The 18299-nt window shown below is 41.8% G+C and overlaps 2 protein-coding genes across 2 annotated transcripts; one reads left to right on the top strand and one right to left on the bottom strand.

Moving 5' to 3' along the window:
• Positions 1-1363: 1363 nt before the first annotated feature.
• Positions 1364-2495, bottom strand: LOC135378304 (NEDD8-conjugating enzyme UBE2F-like). Its single transcript, XM_064611301.1, has one exon. The coding sequence runs from the start codon at positions 2308-2310 to the stop codon at positions 1747-1749; it is 564 nt and encodes a 187-aa protein (XP_064467371.1). The 5' UTR covers positions 2311-2495; the 3' UTR covers positions 1364-1746.
• Positions 2496-2636: 141 nt separating this feature from the next.
• Positions 2637-13098, top strand: LOC135378305 (NEDD8-activating enzyme E1 regulatory subunit-like). Its single transcript, XM_064611302.1, has 20 exons — positions 2637-2744; positions 3085-3188; positions 3404-3464; positions 3529-3559; positions 3638-3709; positions 3789-3868; positions 4160-4269; positions 4341-4450; positions 5994-6056; positions 6151-6214; positions 6325-6416; positions 8251-8310; positions 8432-8492; positions 8551-8623; positions 9804-9879; positions 9951-9990; positions 10850-10936; positions 12087-12223; positions 12596-12666; positions 12767-13098. The coding sequence occupies exons 1-20, from the start codon at positions 2671-2673 to the stop codon at positions 12924-12926; spliced, it is 1626 nt and encodes a 541-aa protein (XP_064467372.1). The 5' UTR covers positions 2637-2670; the 3' UTR covers positions 12927-13098.
• The last annotated feature ends 5201 nt before the right edge of the window (positions 13099-18299 follow it).

The raw sequence follows: 18299 nt of genomic DNA on the forward strand, positions 1-18299 counted from the left end.
TGTAAGAAATTGTACGTAAAAAGGTAAAGAAAAAGCAAGAAATTGTACAAACGTTAGCAGAGCACATTGTGTATGTAATGCCACATATGTAATGCTAACATTTCACAGCTGCAATGGTTCATAGGACATTACGAGCCCCACAGACTTTATGAGGGGGTAATGCCCATTGAAATTTGTTTGACTTTCCTCAAATGAATCACATTTTATATGATGAGGATGTGTGCACAATTGTGTTTTGCCTTCCACAATTTCAATATTATTGCTCACATCGCACAATTCCTTTTGAATATATGTGGCACTGAGCTATTTTACGAGCAGTTTCTTATCCACGATCTTTTGTTTCGTTCATAAACTGAGCTTCCCCTTTTCACGAAGCTTCCTTCCATGTTTTGTGCTTCGTAATATAAGACTGCCACAACCCCACTGTTAGTGTAATTTGCAGGGCACACCAGTAAACTTGCATGTCCTGAAGTCACGAAAATTGTACGGGCTTCATCTCATTCTTCTCCACTGTGAGGAAACATCTGTGGCATAAGCTGTAAAAGGCCAGACTGAGAACAAGAGTGGGTGGATGCCTTTACGAATGCAAACATTATACTTATTATACACCCAGTCAAAGTAAAGGCTAACAAAGCTCAGAAGCACCGTTCACAGCTACAGGCTCTGGTAATGCAGATCTTTTTGGCAGCAAGACATAGTTCCGCATGAAAATGTTAGAAATGCTTCAGAGTCCTGTTACGGGCTGCAAAGGTTTTGTCATCGTTGCTGGTTCAATGCCAGGAAGTGAAGTGTTTGCATGTCGTGCATTTTCCAACAACATTTTTCGCCTACAGTATCACAGAAAATGTGACAAAGGTAGCACCTCCTTGTGTCTAGGGAGTAACTGGCTGACGACGAAGGAAACAGTTGTTGCCTTTCTTCACCGTCGTCCTGTTACCCCTCAGACTCATGGAGATGCTGCCTTCGTCATGTTTACACCAACTAGCTTGTGTCCTTGTTCTACAGAATGTATAGATAAGATTAGATGACAAAAGCCATTATCATGCACAATGCTAACACCCACAAAGGAGCAATACCCTACGCATGCCGGTTGATATGTACTTGTGAGCTACGGATTGGTGATGTTCAGAAGTTTTCCTAATGATTGAAGTTAACTTACTGGCAGAACTAGTAGTGTTGGTCGTGATTGTGTAAAGCGATTACAAGATAAACAATAATGAGAGAAAGCTCATGAAAACGATTTTTTTTTTCACCAGCCTTCTTCCATTTTTTTAAGCATACAAACATTTCAAAACAAGTTTCTGTGATTCACCATAAGGAATGGAGAGAAACCAGTGGCAAGAAATACACAGCACTTCGTGTGTCCACATGAGAATTTATATATTCAAATGCTGCAAAAAAGAAAATAGAGTTCACACCACAATCCTCGGGGAAGAACATATTTAACAGTGAAAGCTATGCCATCCAATAGATTTACTTCAATAACAGTCATTCTGCCTCGGCACATTACTGCACAATAAAATCACTCATTATCATCATAAGGCTTTTAGCATGTCTACTTAATATTATAATATGCGACAGTTGCAAATTCGGTGAAATGCTTTCATTTATCGATACATGAGGGCAACATGACATACTTATTTCAGTATTTCAAATACGCACACTGCGAATAAAAGGGTGAGAGGTGAGTAAATTCACGCATCTACATACAATGAAGAAAAAGAAACAAAAAGAAAAAGAACCCATTCACCTCTTTGCATACTTCTGAACGTAATCCTTGACTTTGGCTTTGAAACTTTCTTTGTCCCTCTGATAATGTTCGGCCGCTTCATTATCGAGAGGGTCGTCAAAGTTAAGAAGATCGGTGAACAAAGAATTCAAACCCCACACTATTTCTTTCAGAGTTCGTGTTGGTGCCCATCCCATGCCGTCGATGGAATTCTGCCTCAGCAAACTTAGGCAAACATTGCCCTCTTCGTTGATGTTGGGGTGCCATAGACGGGTTTGACACTTCACCTTGGGGGGAACCATGTTATAATCCTCTGGGACTTCAACGGGAAAAACAAATCGTCCACCTTGCCAGTAGCCTTCTTCAGGCATGATGATGAGCTCGAAGCGGTGCAAAACGTCTGGATCATCAAATTTCACAGTGCAAGTGCATGGGAGATTGGCTTCCATCTCTTGAACTTCTCGGACGAGGAGTTTGTCTCGTACAGAAGCTCTGCGGATGCCGTCAGGGACCACATTGTGAGCGGTGTCCGTATTGTTGTTCTCTGAGCTTTTTTTAAGCTTCTTCGACAGGGTGATCATAACTGTAGATGGCTACTATGATAGCGTTATGATCAAGCGATATGCGCTAAGATTGCTAGGTCGGTTGATCTCATCATTTGATTGTAGATGGAATGAACAAGGCACATGCATGCGCAGATGACGTTGCAAATCAAAAATTTCGTGTGGAAGATTCAACGCTACCTTCTTCTAGGACGCCATCATGACTTTTATGTTTCGATTCACCTGCCATCTAGCAAGTTTTCATTGTCAGGTAACAGAAATTATGATTCCTTTGAGGACATTTTTAGTCATTTTTGCGCTCATAAAAAATAAGAACGTAATCGTTACTTTTATTTATTAGCATTTGTTGGGCTCACGTGATTATGGCAAGTATCAACAATGGCGGCCTCCATGAATATGGCAGCAAAATCGCCGGAATCTGAGAAAAGTAAGAAGTATGATAGACAGTTAAGGTAAGTGACCGTCCTGTACGATATTTTGAAACCGGAAGGTAAATTCTATTTGCGCCTAAAGTTAAAATGTCTTCCCATTTCATACTTCAGCCTCTTAGATGCAAAAAACAGTGTCATCAACTGATGCCGGCTTACGAACTCGTTGAACGAGGCATTGTTGCTGGAAACTGTAACAATTACTGTACATAATGTGGTCGTTGGAAACGTGTTTGCACTCTCATTAGAATCAACTTGCATGGTTCAGAGCTTTAAAGCCTCGTCGAATGGGATGCATTGTTCGCGAGTCATGACGCAGCGTCACATTTTGGGAATGAAATTCGAAGTGACTGTTCTGTGACAGGTTATGGGGCGACCATGGTCAGGCAGCACTGGAATCAGCTCATGTTTGCCTGATAAACGCTACAGCCACTGGGACGGAAATCCTGAAAAGCATCGTATTGCCAGGTAACAAACAGTTACTTTTGAGACTGAGTTGCATTTCCCACTTCCGTCAAGATAATCGGGGAGACATTTATTGAACCAACATATGATATTGATCACAGTTGTCTTGCGACGTGAAGCCACGAATTATCATTATCAAAACATATTTCGTCACTCCATGCAATCACTCAAAACAACTAGAGCACATTTATGCCAAGCTGTTCCATTTCGTCACGTAGGGATCGGCGCATTTACTATCGTTGATGGCAATAAAGTCACGGCTGAAGATGTCGGAAACAAGTAAGACATCTTTCTATCGCAATCACTCTTTGACATCTTTGAAAACGCAAGCCCAATATTGCAGCTTCTTTCTTGACAAGGAAAGCATCGGCAGGGTAAGAGAACACTCTTCATATAGTAGAATTTGTTGTATGCTTGGAGTACCCTTTTATATTTATCATTTTGCATCATAGTCAAGAGCCCAAGTCGCAACAAATCTTGTGCTTGAATTGAATCCTGATGTACGAGGAGACTTTGTAGATGAGGTAAAGATGATACACTATACAATTTCCAGAATTTTCTGCAGCTTTACATTCAAACATAATTTCACATTTTGACTTTCAGATGCCAGAGAATCTTATGGAGCATAACCCAAGTTATTTCTCTAACTTTAATGTGGTCATCGCAACAGGCCTCTTGGAGAAGTAAGCTGTGTATGGTACTTGCTAGAAATGCAGCCAAATCGCAACATTTGTGTATGGCACTATAAGTTGCTACACTTGGTATGTGCATATATGTTTCATCAACCTTCCTAAGTCTGCCACCACCAGTAGCAATCTCGTCGAATCAGTTGAGTATCACTGAAAGCCACAAATGAGTGATCCAGTTGTGACACAACTGAGATCTTCACGGATAGACAACGATTTTTTAATGTTCCGATCTTATTCATTTAATTTCAGTCGTCACTCATTAGCTTGTACCCTGTTTCCTTGTAGAAGCTTACGAAGGCTGGGGTCACTCCTGTGGGATGCGGGCGTGCCCCTGCTTGTGTGCCGTAGCTATGGCATGATTGGGTATATGAGGCTTCAGATAAATGAACATCCAGGTACAAGATAAATACCTGTGCTCTTTTTCTGACTCAGTAAAGTAAGAACTTGATGTGGTTGCCACTTGCAGTCATTGAAACGCATCCTGACAACACCTTCGATGACTTGCGGCTCGACAACCCATTCCCCGCCCTACGTCAGTTTGTGGACTCTATTCACATGGAGGCATTGAGCAACAAGGTATGCACGATGTGACAATAACATGTAGAAAGTTGCTGTGGCCATCAGTGGCGTATCTAGGGTGTGGCAGGTGTGGACAGGTGCCATGGGCGCCAGGTGAACAGGGGCGCCATTATGTGGTCGGGTGTGAATGTGCCAGGTCGGGCACTCAACCTGGCACATTCATAAATGATCTAAAGCACCCGCCATTAGAGAGGTTGTAGTGTGAAACCTAGTGCGGACCACATGAAAACGCATCCCCAAGGACATCATGTTAACCATGTTGCCATGGGCGCAGGTAGCTCTAGATACGCCACTGGTGGCCATTTATGGGTCAATTACATCTGCCACATAGCTATGCAAAACAAAGAAAGTGAACAGATGACAGGGTACAATGGGTGATTGTCTCTCACGGTGAGGCAGAGGGACCGCTTAAGGTCACGTCTAGACTGGATGAGAGAGCGTGTGCTCCCTTCAGCTGACATCACAGCCGTGAACGAGTAGAAGCTGCACTCCAATTGTGTGCAGCATAAATTCTTCTTCGTACGATGATGGCCTAAGCCAGTGGTTCCCAAACTGTGGGTCGCGACACGGTCCAAGGGGGGTTGCGACGTGGTCCACAAGTTAAAAAAATAATTCCATGCCGTGACCGCTGTCCTGCGTTACCAGGGAGCCCGTGGCAGCGGAACCGGAGGTTTCTCATACATGGGGTTGCATGCGGTGTACGCGACGCTTTCGACACACACAGCCTCGTTTTCACGCCTGCTTTCACTTGTGCACGAGGGCCAAAATCTATGTCGTGAGGTCCACTCACTGCCACTAAAGGCCACAGCGTCTGCGTCTATATCGCGGGTTCGCGGCATACACGGACACCCTGCCTTGACGGTGCACCGCGCAGTGGCGTCTTCTCGAATTGGAGCAGATGCCAAAAACCTAAGAAAACCGTTTCGCGTGCGTTGTCGGTGAGCAAAGCATGCAGTTGTGCAGTGTGCCGTTGTACAAGACTCTTTGGCCCAGAGAACTCGCTCTGAATATGGCTCCAATAAAATGTCAGCGTATCGCTTTGGCTAACCGCCATGCACTGAGATTGGAAGACGTCCGGCATCGCGACGAGGGAAACTGATGATGGAGGGGGGGGGGTTGCGACAGGGTCGTCCACATTTTAATGGGCCGTGGGGTGGCGAAGTTTGGGAACTACTGCCCTAAGCCTTATTTGAAAATGGCTACTGTGGGGCTGTAGAGCCGTATCATCCTATAACTGCTGTTTTAGTTCTACAGACTAATGGTGTTCATTCATTTCTTGTTTCGACATAAAGCAAAGACATTTCATCCACTACTGGCCCAACATATCCAAAACTAAACTTGTTTTGTCCCCATACGAGTAACTAAGCTCAATACTGAACATAGTCACTTCACAAGTAATACACACACAAGACTGATGCAGTATTCAACTGTACACCAGTGCAAATGAATGCAACGTATGTTTGTGAGGCTGCACCAATGTATTCTTGTTATTATTGTTTTTCTTATTTATACCTGTGCTTCATTGTTAAATGTTTTTCAGGACCACAGTCATACTCCCTATGTTGTTATCCTCCTAAAGGCGTTAGATGAATGGCAGCAACAGGTATGTAATGTGCTGCGTGTATATACATATACTGAAGTTTGCAAGGCTGTCGTGCTTTCATAATTTTTTATGTCCCTCCATTTTCTTTGTGCAGAATGGTAAAAGGTTACCACAAAATTACAAAGAGAAGGCAGCCTTCAAGGAGATAATTAAGCAAGGTGAAATCATGCACATTAATTTGCGTACTGACGGATTGTGAAGTGATTGACAAGAGCTGCACGTGCGTAGCATTGATGTGTTCACTCGTACATTTTTGTTGTTCCTACAGGAATACGGGTTAAAGAAAATTTAGTCAAAGAGGATGAGGAAAACTTTGAAGAAGCTTTGAGAGCCGTCAACGTATCCCTTTGCCCAACTGAGGTAGCATTCTGACAATAACCAGTGGTGCATCATCTGCTATAAAGTTTTAGTCTTCAGATTCTCATATTAGAGCTTTATCTTCATATTTGCTTAGCCTCTCTGGAGAATGCTTCCTTTTGAGTCAACTTTAGAGATTCTACATAGTGGGTGCATAAAATCACAGCTGTACATCTGAGACCTCCATGCGTATTTAAAAACAGCTGAAAATGCAGAACCATAGGTATCCATATCCAATGTGTACTGCACACCAATGTATAACGTGCACCCCCTTATAATTAGCGGAAAATAGAAAAAGTTTGATGTGTAACGTGCACTGAAGGATAATGCACACCACAGTGCCGAAGATCCCAACACTGTACTTTTGAGCAGAAACTGTATTCTACATCACCTTAATGTATGCAGTAACTAAAACCTGTACGTTGAGAACAAGTTATTTATTGTGTGTTAGGCACAATCCAACCCGTCCCTGACCCTTGTGTGCCATGACCACATGTGCCATGTCACCCTCTGTCGAGAACTGTGGCGCTGCAGAGAAAGGTCGCCATCCATCCGGAACCTAGAGCAGCTCAGTGTCCTGTTTTGCCAGAGGTCAATCCCCTCATAATCTCCCAAGAGACTGCCGCATTGAACCCCACACGAGGCTATACATTGGGTTTACAGGTCGCCTGTCATCCTCCTGGAAAAAAATCGATGTATAACGTGCAGTGCCCTTTTGCAGCACTTTTTCCCATGTACAGTCAACCCTCGATTTATGAACCTTCGATTTATGAATTCCCTCGTTGTATGAACACGAGCACGAGGAACCAAACTTTTTACATGCATTTTTCTCTCGTTTTATGAACCTCAATATTCGAATAACGAATGGAATTTCTGGGAACCAACTAGGAGTTGCAAAGCGTTTTTGCCCTCAATTTATGAACGGATCGTTCCGAGGTCAACAGAAACCTTCAAAGGGATTATTCAGTGGTCTTACGAATGACGCCTGAACGGACAAGACGTTTTCCAGATACTTGCACCCTGGGTTCTTAACCCCTCGAAGTCCGAACAACAAACGGGTTTTCCGGGGTCGCACAAGGGGCTACCAAGTATTCCCGACCTCAATTGATGAATAAGGTGTTCGCTGTCACACGGAGATTAATAAACGGAGGTTAAAATTCCCTGTGGAAATCCGAGACCAGTCAAGCGCGAATGTGCTTACATCTCTTTCCAAGATTGACACAGCGGTAGGCATGGTCCAGAGCAAAACTAAACAATTTAGTATTGCATAATAAACAGAGTGTGACAGCGCTAACGTCAGTTCTTTGTGAGATTGATACGCCAGAAGATATGGTTGAAAGCAAAATTACACAATATAACACTATCCCAACTCCAAAATGCTGTTCTATTTGCTCGACACTACTCACTTAATGAAATTTTCGATTTATGAATTTCTCGATTTATGAACGATTTTTCAGGGAACCGAGGGTGTTCATAAATCGAGGGTGGACTGTATAACGTGCGTGCACGTTATCCACCGGAAAATACGGTACTTTTAGCATAGGCTACACATATTGGTGCCTAGGGTGGTTGGCAGTTCCCCTCCTCCAGTATAGCTCTGGATAGAATTTTGTTTACTTGTGACAGCTACAGGCCTGTATTAGGCTCATGTAGATGTAAGCCTCAATATTCAGGAGACAAGACACAACAATTTGTCATAGATCACAGGAACAGTGGTGCTTGTGTAGTAGATATCTGAATTTTTGCACATACATTACAATCTTCGTAAAGTTTAACTGTGTGCACGCTAATATTTTGGGTTTAACTAATTGCTGGTGTAACTCTTTAAACCTTCTAGGTTCCTGCCCATGTGAAAGAGCTTTTCGATGACCCATCGTGCTTAAACCTTACTGTAGATGTAAGAGAGAACATTTGCAGTGTAAATCTCACAGACACGTGCTTATATATGTCACATAGTTACTGACAGAAATCACTGTGTAGCATCAGAAGTCAATGTGACCCTTGATTGTTTCCTTTAGAGCAAACCATTCTGGGTATTGGTGAGGGCTCTCAAGGACTTTGTTGCAAATGAAGGAAAGGGTAAGTGAAATCACAACCACGGGTCTGTGGCACTTAACCGTGAAACTGCGAATTGCAGGAACACTGCCATTGAGGGGTAGCATTCCTGATATGACAGCAGACACGGAGCGTTACGTCAAGTTGCTTAATATGTGAGTGCGGTTTTTATTGTTTTCTTATGGACATCTCGAATAAAATGCCTCCAAATTCTGCAGTTTTGTAGTTTGACGCTCTTCATGTACTCACAAAAGCAATGCCCATTTGAAAATACCAGCTAGTGCACCCATTTTCATTCGACGACCTCTAATAAGTAGAGATTTTGCAACAAATAAGGAGAACAAGAGATTGGAACCAGCTATCGAAAAAGAAAATGTAAATGAAAGCACCAAAATCCAATGAAAACAAACAAATTACGATGAGTTCATTAGTATCTAGTCAGAATCCAAAGAACTTCAAAAGAACTGCTCGAAACATAATGAAAGCTAACAGAAACCATAACCGCAACCGCAATAAAAAAAAAAATGCATAAAGGAACCATAACTTCAATAAAAATAAAAAAGAAGACAGTTAAAGTGAAATCCATATAAAAATGGTAGGGAGATTCAAGAGAATCTAAACAGACAAACAACAACTTTATTTTAAGATGATGAAAACAAAGATAATGAGGTAGCACCCAGGAAACCAAATGGCTGGAAGATGAACGAAAATGCATTGGTACCATACGGTTTATTTATTTACGAAACTCCCCACTTATTATTCAAATAAATTGTTTATTTAAGGCCATATTGTCTTCATTGACAGGGCAAAAGGCACTCTTCTGGCATATTTCTAAAGACCAAAGTCAATGCTCCCTGTCATTACCCATCTCCAAACACTGCACTAATTGCAGCAAGAACAGAAGTAATCAAAGGACAATTGTTGTGACATATCATTTATTCTTAATGATTTCTTTAATATTAAAGGTGAATCACACTTTCAGTATTGTGATTATCTGAAATGCAAGAGGGATTAATTTTGTACTTCAGTTAAAATGAGTGAAGAAACCTGTAGATCGACTGTCATGGTCCAAAATTTCATGGGAGCTCTATCCATATCTCTCAGTCGCAATAGCCTATGACGATACAGTTGTCTATGTAATGTCAACAGATGTTCGATTTCTTGGCATTTTTTACATCTGTAATGCTCTCCCACCCATGTCATAGGATTTCCCGCATGATACATACAATATTTTTTGCATTTCCTTGAAGGCCATATTCACCATGATTCTCTGTATGTAGATATAAGTTCAGCATGCTGGTGATAATCTAATTTGATGGTGGTAATTCGACACAGCTATCACACAGAAGCGGAAAGGCATGTACAAGCCATGCACTCTAGAGTTCAACAGCTGCTCACCAACTTGGGAAAGGTACATAATGTTGATATAGCCACGAAATTTGAGAGTTCCCAGTTACAGTAATTTGACTGCACTTTCGACAGCCTCAAGACTTCATCACAGAGTGTGACACAAAGTTGTTCTGTAAGTAGGTGCACGTACATGTAAAATGCCCTGTCCAGGGCTATGCAGTGACCTTCAAAAGAACACTTTGAAAGGGCATGTCAAACAATACCCAAAAAGTATTTCTTTCCAAGCGAGATTCAGCAATTGTTTACGAATTTTAAAATAATGTGTTGAAACTCAGTATATTGACCATGCATAGACCCTTGTGGTTTTGGGTTGTTTCTTGGAAATCTGAGTCTTATTTCAAGACCTGTGAAATGGTCAAATCGGGCGATATCAGATTTGTCAAGTGAAAGGGCGTCTCACATTTCAGATGAACACGAGCAACTCAACCGAATGCACAGTGCTTAGCATTCTCTGATGCCTATATTGCTGGCTGAATTTGCACGTCAGCAAGTTTTGTCTTCAGGGTTTTGCGGGTTGTATCCTAAATAACGATGATGCAAATCGCGGGTAAATGCAGTTTCACCAGGTCTAACCATAAAACACAAGACCTTAACTGTGCATCAGGTGCTACAGGAAGTGGTGAGGGATGTTAACAGTTGGTGGCTGAGGAACTAACTGGTAAACAAGCTCCTAGCCTGGCTGACAGACGCACGCTGTTGTATGTGACTCGGAAATTGGTGCACCAGAGTTTTGTGTGAATTATGAAAATGAACAATATGAAATAGTATGCTATGAAACGCAACTGCTTTTTCTACTTTCGAATATTTTATGGTGATGAGCTGTAGAAAATGATGTGCAAATTTCCTCGAGATAAAGAGCTGCTTGGTTTGATGACATTGACCTGTAATGGCCATAAGAATTACTGGAAAAAATGTCCACAAAATATGCGTATTTGTTCGTGATTTATATTTTTGTCTGCTTTACTTTTCAGGTAAGAATGCCTACACATTACATCTGTACCGTGGGAGGTCGTTGGACCAGGAATATGATCCAAAGTCTGCAAGGGTGCAGGAAATCTGTGAGTTTGAATGTATCGTATCATCATATTAACCTTCAGGGTAAGAAAGGTGCGAACAAAAGCAATAAGAGGTTTCAGCTCTGCATTCAGTACATTATCGAAGTCAGGCTCTCTTGTGAAGGAACAGTTAACAACATTGTGGCAGTATTACCATAACACTAATAGTTGATCCACGTGTGGAAAAGATGGATGATTATGTTATCTAATGGAGTGTTCCATTAGGAGAGCAGATTTTGCCCGGCGCTGGGTGGGGTTTGAGTGCATGCTCCCGGCGGGGTCACACGGGTTTGCTTCATCAATAAAATGCTAACAATCGTTCGAGGTAACGAAGCACACGCTGCGCATTTTGCGTGAACCCAAGCTTTCCCGGGTTAGCTTTGGTCTCGCGGATCAAAAGCTATTCCTCTTTCGAGCAAACGTTTTGCCCTTGCTCCGCCAATGAAACATTCAACGTCTGACACGATTCTGCCAATGGAACAGTTTTTGTCCCTTCCCGGGACAAAAATTTGACCCAGCTGTGCTAATGGAATGTGCCATAATATTCTGACTAGTTGCATTGTGCCCTTATTTTTAGCCTTGAACACCTCTGAAGTGATCAGTAAACAGATAATAAATAGACCCTTGTGGTTTTGGATTGGGCTATGTAGGTGTATATCACGTGGAAAATAAATGATGGCAATTCAGACAAACGTTAAGATGCCTAGCGGCTTGTGCTGATTGCGCAGTGCTTAGCATTCTCCAGTGCCTGTATTGGTGGCTAGCCGTGCACTTCTGCAGGTTCTTTTTCCAGTATTTTTGGGTTTTATTGACTTCATGAGTAAAACTAAAATCTAAACAGGGATGACCACACGGAGAACACACCACAAAGCCCAAATGGCAGTTCTGAACAGCTATATTTCTGGTTTTACCCATCTTACATGATGATGGTACAAATCTTGGGGTAAATACGGGTCTTACCGGGTTTAATCCCGAAGCACTGGGCCCAAACAATAAACTTCTGATAAATTTTTCAACACACAATTTTTGTACATCACCTAAGTTAGTGATAACCAGTGTTCACAGTATTTGCAAGACATATCTTACTCCTGATGCCAAAGTTGTATATCGGGTAAACAAGTCCTTATGGTATCTTTCTCATATCCCCTTTTAGTGTCCAGTCTAGATTCACCGGACAGTGAGATGATCTTCTACGTAATGCTAAGGGCTGTGGATAGGTTCTATTCAGAATTCAATCGGTACCCAGGTTATTTTGAAGACCAGCTCGAGACAGATATAAGCAAGCTCAAGGTTTGTGGAGTTTCCTGCTGCTGTGCCCGTTTTTACTAACCGATCAAGTATCTGATGAACTGGCTTCGTTTACTTGCATGATGGTGGAACGATTTCATTCTTTGTTGCTAGCAGTCTCCAAATGCAACAGAGCAGTGATGTACAGAGAAGCAACAATGAAGCACGTAGCACAGTGCGCATTGTTTCATTCGGAGCTGGCTCACTACCTTAGCCTTTGTAACAAGCACTGAGTTAACTGCTGAGAGCAGTGCCCACGTTGGTGTATGGCTCTTTGATCACAACTTCCACGTTTGCATTGTTATAAAATTTGAATAACTTTGCACACAAAGTTAGCTGTCACTTAGCTCACATGCATTTCAATTTGCATTTCAGGCATCGCTGGGTCGCATACTACAAGAATGGGGATCGGGTCATATTGCAAAGGACGACTACGTGCACGAAATGTAAGGAATGCAGTTGTCAAGTGTGCAAGTTGCCATTTTTATTTGGGTGTTTCTTTTACCTAATTGTTTTTAAGTTGTCATAGCTTCTTTTTAATCTTAGGTGCAGGTATGGAGCTTGTGAGCTTCACACTGTTGCAGCATTTATTGGTGGGTGTGCAGCTCAGGAAGTGATCAAGCTTACAACTGGGCAATATGTGCCATTTGACAACACATTCATCTATAATGCCATGACCACCACCTCTGTCACATATGCCTTATGAGGGAAATATTTGCTAAATGGACCTGCATGAAAAAGCTAACCCAGCAGTGTTCTGGCTCTGGAGCTAGCGTAACTTAATATTTTTGTATATGTTGTGTTTGCTGTCTGCATTGTCTAGCTTTCCACATTAAGCTGTATTATAACTCTGAAATAAAATAATAAACAGGCTTGCACATTTTTGCATAATGTTATCTACATTACATATCTTACTAACATATCAATTTTTCACTTCTTTATGGAATATAGTGGAATATATCTGGAACAGAAATTTCCACTGGAGCAAAGTTTAGAAGGACCATGTTTTTTTTCCCTCAGAGCTACATGGCTTTGTGCAGTGGCAAAAAGCTTTTAAACAAGTAAGGGAAAAATATTGAACTTAGCTGTGTATATGCCAATCATTCTCATGTCAAAATATAATCCAGTCTCCCTCGCTCTTGGTCAGCAAACTCAAGGATAGTCTGGAGGACTAGACAAGTGGTGAAATAACATGTGGTACAAGAACAGGAAAGCTGAGCATAAAACTAATGTTTTCTGCAGAAATTATGAGGTTAGCTTCTGTTTTACAGATTACACTCAGTTACATGAACATGTGTGTTATTTTCCTCAACTGATGAACGTCTTGATCCAGAGTGATGTAGATATTATTTCGGGGCAAAATTTGCCACATTTTTAAAATATTTTGGAAGATACAGGCGTATCTTCATGAGGTTTCTGCTGTTTGCACAATGTTTTTTTTTTGTTCCAAAATTAATTTTGGACATACATGGATAGCTTTGTTTCTGAAACTGACATCATTCAATAGGGCATTCATTCGGCTACATTTTCCTATATAGCGACGTATTTTGAAGCGATGCTGTCAGCCGCAAAAAATATATTTGTTAAACCACCCAAAAATGGCCATATTGGGGGAGGTACAGATTTTAAGGAATTTTGTGCATTGAATAGAAATGACATCGCCTTTCTTTTTTTCAATAAATTCCATTTCTTTATTCAAACTCGTCATGACCAGCCAGGCTACATTTTGCTCCTTGCATCTTACCCCTGTATGATGCGGGGCACAGTATGAACAAGTCGGTGTCAGAATCTTGCTGTTGTAGAAACCAGAATGCCTCTTAATTCACATGGTAGTGCAAATACTAAGAGTAGAACTAGTTTTAGTATCCAACCTGAACCAAAAGCAACCTCCTCGTTATATACATAATTTTTTTTTTCACTGGTGTGGTGGAGGAAAGTCGCAATAGAAACACATTTATTAAGGTTTTGTTGAAGAAAGATTACTGTAGGTATGCAAACACTAGGACACAAATATCAATTTCTGTCCAAGGTTGTGGCAGAAAAAGTAACCTGCACACTTTCTATGAAATTTCTAGAGAAGGGGTACACATAGCAAAAATATAGGTTCCTCAGTACTTGGCTTATACTTTCTATCTGCAACCTCGAGCGTGCAACAGCACGTGTGAGTGAGATGAGCCCAACCAGTAAATTAAAAATGCCACACAGAAACATATCCTATAGCTGAAATGTTTTAGCAAAATAATATTCTAAAGTGTTCACCGGTCTTAACATGCTAAATACGACGAGCAATTGGGCTAGATGGTGCGAATGCATAATGAAGTAAACACGACGCAAAAGACAAAGGGATGGAGGAACAGTCCTGTCTGTTCCACCGTCCCTTTGTCTTTTGCGTCGTGTTTACTTCATTATGCTAAATACTTTTGTTCTGAAAAGTAATGGTACTTGGATGGCACTGGATTAATGCCATAATGAATGCCTCCACCTGTGCGTGAAGAGTGCGTAATAAAATATGCCACTTAGCTGTCTCGCGACACGAAGCCACAAGCTATCAAATTAGGCTGCAACTTCTGCACTGAAGACAAGGGAAACAGAAGTGTCTTTCAACCATATAAACACACACTTGTACTTCAGGACACACTTCACAAACGTGTACTCACTATTTTTGACACATCATTTGACATACCCATGCAGTCTCAGAAGATCAATTCTGTAACGCGAAGTCTTATGTTACTTTATGGCAGCAGCAAAATAAAATGCACATGTACAACAGTTAATTGCATTTCCATTTTTGATACATATCTGTATATAAGGAAAAACGGTCAGGGTGAGCCTGCCGCTTTGGTGGGATGTCTTTTAATCCTGGCACTGATTTCATCCTTGACAGAGGTCACTGAGCAAAAAAAGGGATTAGAGGTGTACTCAACTGTAAGTTACATGTAATTGCTGCATGCAAATTTGTCCAGCAGTGTCAGTTTTTTTAGGAAAAAAACAAAAACAAACAGCATGTTTCACGATGATGTAACCACAAGCTACTGCGCCATGGAGGACGTCAAAAGGGCATTTGCCCAAGACAGAGGTGATTTGGGACTGCTTTGAGATGCAAGAAAACGCACTCAGCAAGTATCGTCTCGAACTGGGAGACTGACTGCTCGAAAGAATGAAAGCCAGAACCTAGAGACAGGATCATAAATAATTGTCATTTGAATTTAATTGAAATCTTTCACATGGTTACCCTGAGCATCATAAAGCAAGCACTCGACAGCACCTCTTAGCTTTGGTGTGGGTCCGACTGTAACACAACATGTGCGTACTCTCTGCGCATACCACTTATGTCGCAAAGACAAGTCGGTGTCACACCCTGGTCTCTCTTGTTCTGGGCAAAAGGCATCCTTTTGCAAGAACACATCACGATCAGACATACTGCTAGCAATCCGTGTCCAGGGGAAATACGTGTCGTGCTCCATGTCGTGATACTTGTGTGCTTTGGTAAAGATGGTTTGAACTGGAGATTGTACCGTAATTTCACGCGTATAAGCCGCATGACCTGTTTTTAGGAACGTTTTGAAAATTTTCCTGCAGATAAGCTGCGGGCAATACGACACGATTGATTTGTGCGACAAAGGAGATCATAGAGAAGGCTATAAACTAGGGCTGTGCGAATAGTGATTTTTGGGTTCGAATCAAATACGAATCGAATAGTAAAATCTTCGAATAGTAGCGAATCGAATAATGTCGAATACCACACAAAAATGTGTGCTTATTGCTGAATAGTAAGCAAAAGCTTGCATTGAAACCTGGTGCTCAGTTGTAGTTTGTGAGACTGACTGCAAACTTTATACACATATTTCATTGATGAATACGTTTGTGCTAGAATTGTCCTGAAAATTGTAATTCCAGACATAAAGTAGCTGGCTGTGTGATTAAATCCCTCTTTCTATGGCGTCATAGCTGGTCCAGCCAAAGCTCGAAATAATTAAACTAACTTAAACATCCCTACCAACATTTGCTAAAATATTTCTCAAAAGTGGCAATTTTCAGTGATCCCTCAAATCGCACTTTTAAACCATGCCTGCAACCCCGCGGCACTGGCAGAAGTGTAAACTAGGCTTCACCTGACGCTTGGAGACATGAGGCGAAGCCAACTTGCAGGATATCATCAGTCCGCACGCACAACACTGTAAAGTAGGCTTCACCAAACGCTCAGAGCCATGAGTTGAAGCCAGCTTGCGGAATTCGGAATGTTATTCGGTTCGAATACGAATAGCGCGGTACCGTTATTCGGTACGAATATCGAATATTTCCAATATTCGCACACCCCTACTATAAACCCTGTGGTCCATACTCGGGTGTCGGCATGGTGTACAACAAAAGGGTCAGGTCTAGTGTTCTACCAAAATTGGATTGTGCCCTTGTTGCGTGTTCTTCATGGATCAACGGGTCAGTGCCCTTCCAGAAGACCTGAATCACTGTCACCACTTTCAATAAGGCTGTTTGGGAGAAGGCACCAGGAAGGTCAATCTACTCAAATGTGAACACGCCCCTGTTACGCACTGCTCGTGCATTGGCAGGGTGCTGCTGTTCCAGAGACATTGTCGGCCTTTTCGTGAAAACTGCTGTATGAGGAAAATACCAGGAAAAAAATATCCATGAGATAAGCCGCACCGGTGGATAAGCCGCAGAGTGCCCATGAGAAAAAAAATAAAATCCCACATTTGCCGTGGCTAATACTCGTGAAATTACGGTAAATCCCTTCATTGGTCCTTTGAAGGCTCCAGTTCTGGTGACGTTACCTGTTGTAACTAAGTTTTCTGTCCACTTGCTTATGTTACCCAAGGTAGTGGACAGAAAACTTCAGTTATGATGGGTATTCAGAGGATATAAATGAAGTTATGTGTATATCCCCTTTCCAGTTCTGTGCAACTGGCAGAAGAGCATCTTCAACTGTGTACAGAAAGACTGTCTAGAAGCTTCCATTTTATTTCTATGCAACACGGATTAATCTTAAATAAAGTAGTTCTCAACGGAGGGTTGCCAGAATATGAAACGCACCTAAGGTCACAACACAGAACACTCAATAAGACAGGATGGGAGTATAGTTTGTAGTCCCCGAAAAAGCCATCTCTGAGGTATTACACTGAGCGTGCATCTAGTGCCTTTCACCTCGCAGGGAGCCCAAGCCCTCCGCATCAGAGGCTTAATGTTGTTTGTCGCAATAAGATTCATAATATACTAATTTCACAATTGGTAAAGTGATCAAAAACTCTTCCAAAACACAATGAGGATCACAATGCAAACACCAATGACTATGCGCCACCAAACTAATACACTAATTGCACCAAAATATTTGGTGCAATAAATTAAACATTCTAAAATCACAACGCTCTACATAGCACCCACATAAATTGTCAAGCACATGCACAAGATGTGGATGCTGCTCTGCTTTGCCACAGACCAGTTGTATAGCAACGCTTCAAATGCAAATGGCACTGCACTACACAAAGCAGCAGTGCAGTATTGCCATTAACTATGTAGAAAAGTAACACAAATTGTGGGTACTGCTGTATGATTGCAAGGTTTAAAATAATGTTGGCAAGCTGAAAAGTTCAACACGTGGATAAAGTGCCCACAAATGTGTCTGCTGGCAATGTGATGCTTATCCATTAGGAAGACACTCGCAAGGTTCATATATTATTAGGTACCAAACACCAGCGAGAGCCAGTGATCACTACTTTCTACACAGCTTCAGCAGAGTTGAAGTGGCACTATAGGCTCCGTGCGCTAACCAGAGGGTGTGGCCAAAATTTGACACGCGCGCCATTTGCAGAGAAAATCTGTATGACTGAACTGAGTGGTGGCTGGTGTTGTGTGGTTGCGCAATGGCGAACGCAGCAGCTAGCGTCAAGCTGTGGTGGGCTACTCAAACTCAGATGTGGAAGGCTTTACGAGTCCGGACACGTTTCTGAAATGAAGATGCGAACACCTGGGAAGCGATAGTGTGGTGATAGCACCATGCCTTTTGTCAACTAGTCCCTCCAATTTCAGGTTCATGCTTATCTCAGACGTAGGTTTTGTGGTTTTC

This window comes from Ornithodoros turicata, chromosome 1 (assembly GCF_037126465.1).
Source record: "Ornithodoros turicata isolate Travis chromosome 1, ASM3712646v1, whole genome shotgun sequence".
NCBI lineage: Eukaryota > Metazoa > Arthropoda > Arachnida > Ixodida > Argasidae > Ornithodoros > Ornithodoros turicata.

What these genes read in the sequence shown, in the direction of transcription:
- LOC135378305 (XM_064611302.1), top strand. Translation starts at nt 2,671, where the DNA reads ATGGCGGCCTCCATGAATATGGCAGCAAAATCGCCGGAATCTGAGAAA. An exon ending in GTGTGACACAAAGTTGTTCT is followed by an intron (nt 9,991 to 10,849) that starts GTAAGTAGGTGC and finishes TTTACTTTTCAG; the next exon opens with GTAAGAATGCCTACACATTA. An exon ending in CAGATATAAGCAAGCTCAAG is followed by an intron (nt 12,224 to 12,595) that starts GTTTGTGGAGTT and finishes TTTGCATTTCAG; the next exon opens with GCATCGCTGGGTCGCATACT.
- LOC135378304 (XM_064611301.1), bottom strand. Translation starts at nt 2,310, where the DNA reads ATGATCACCCTGTCGAAGAAGCTTAAAAAAAGCTCAGAGAACAACAAT.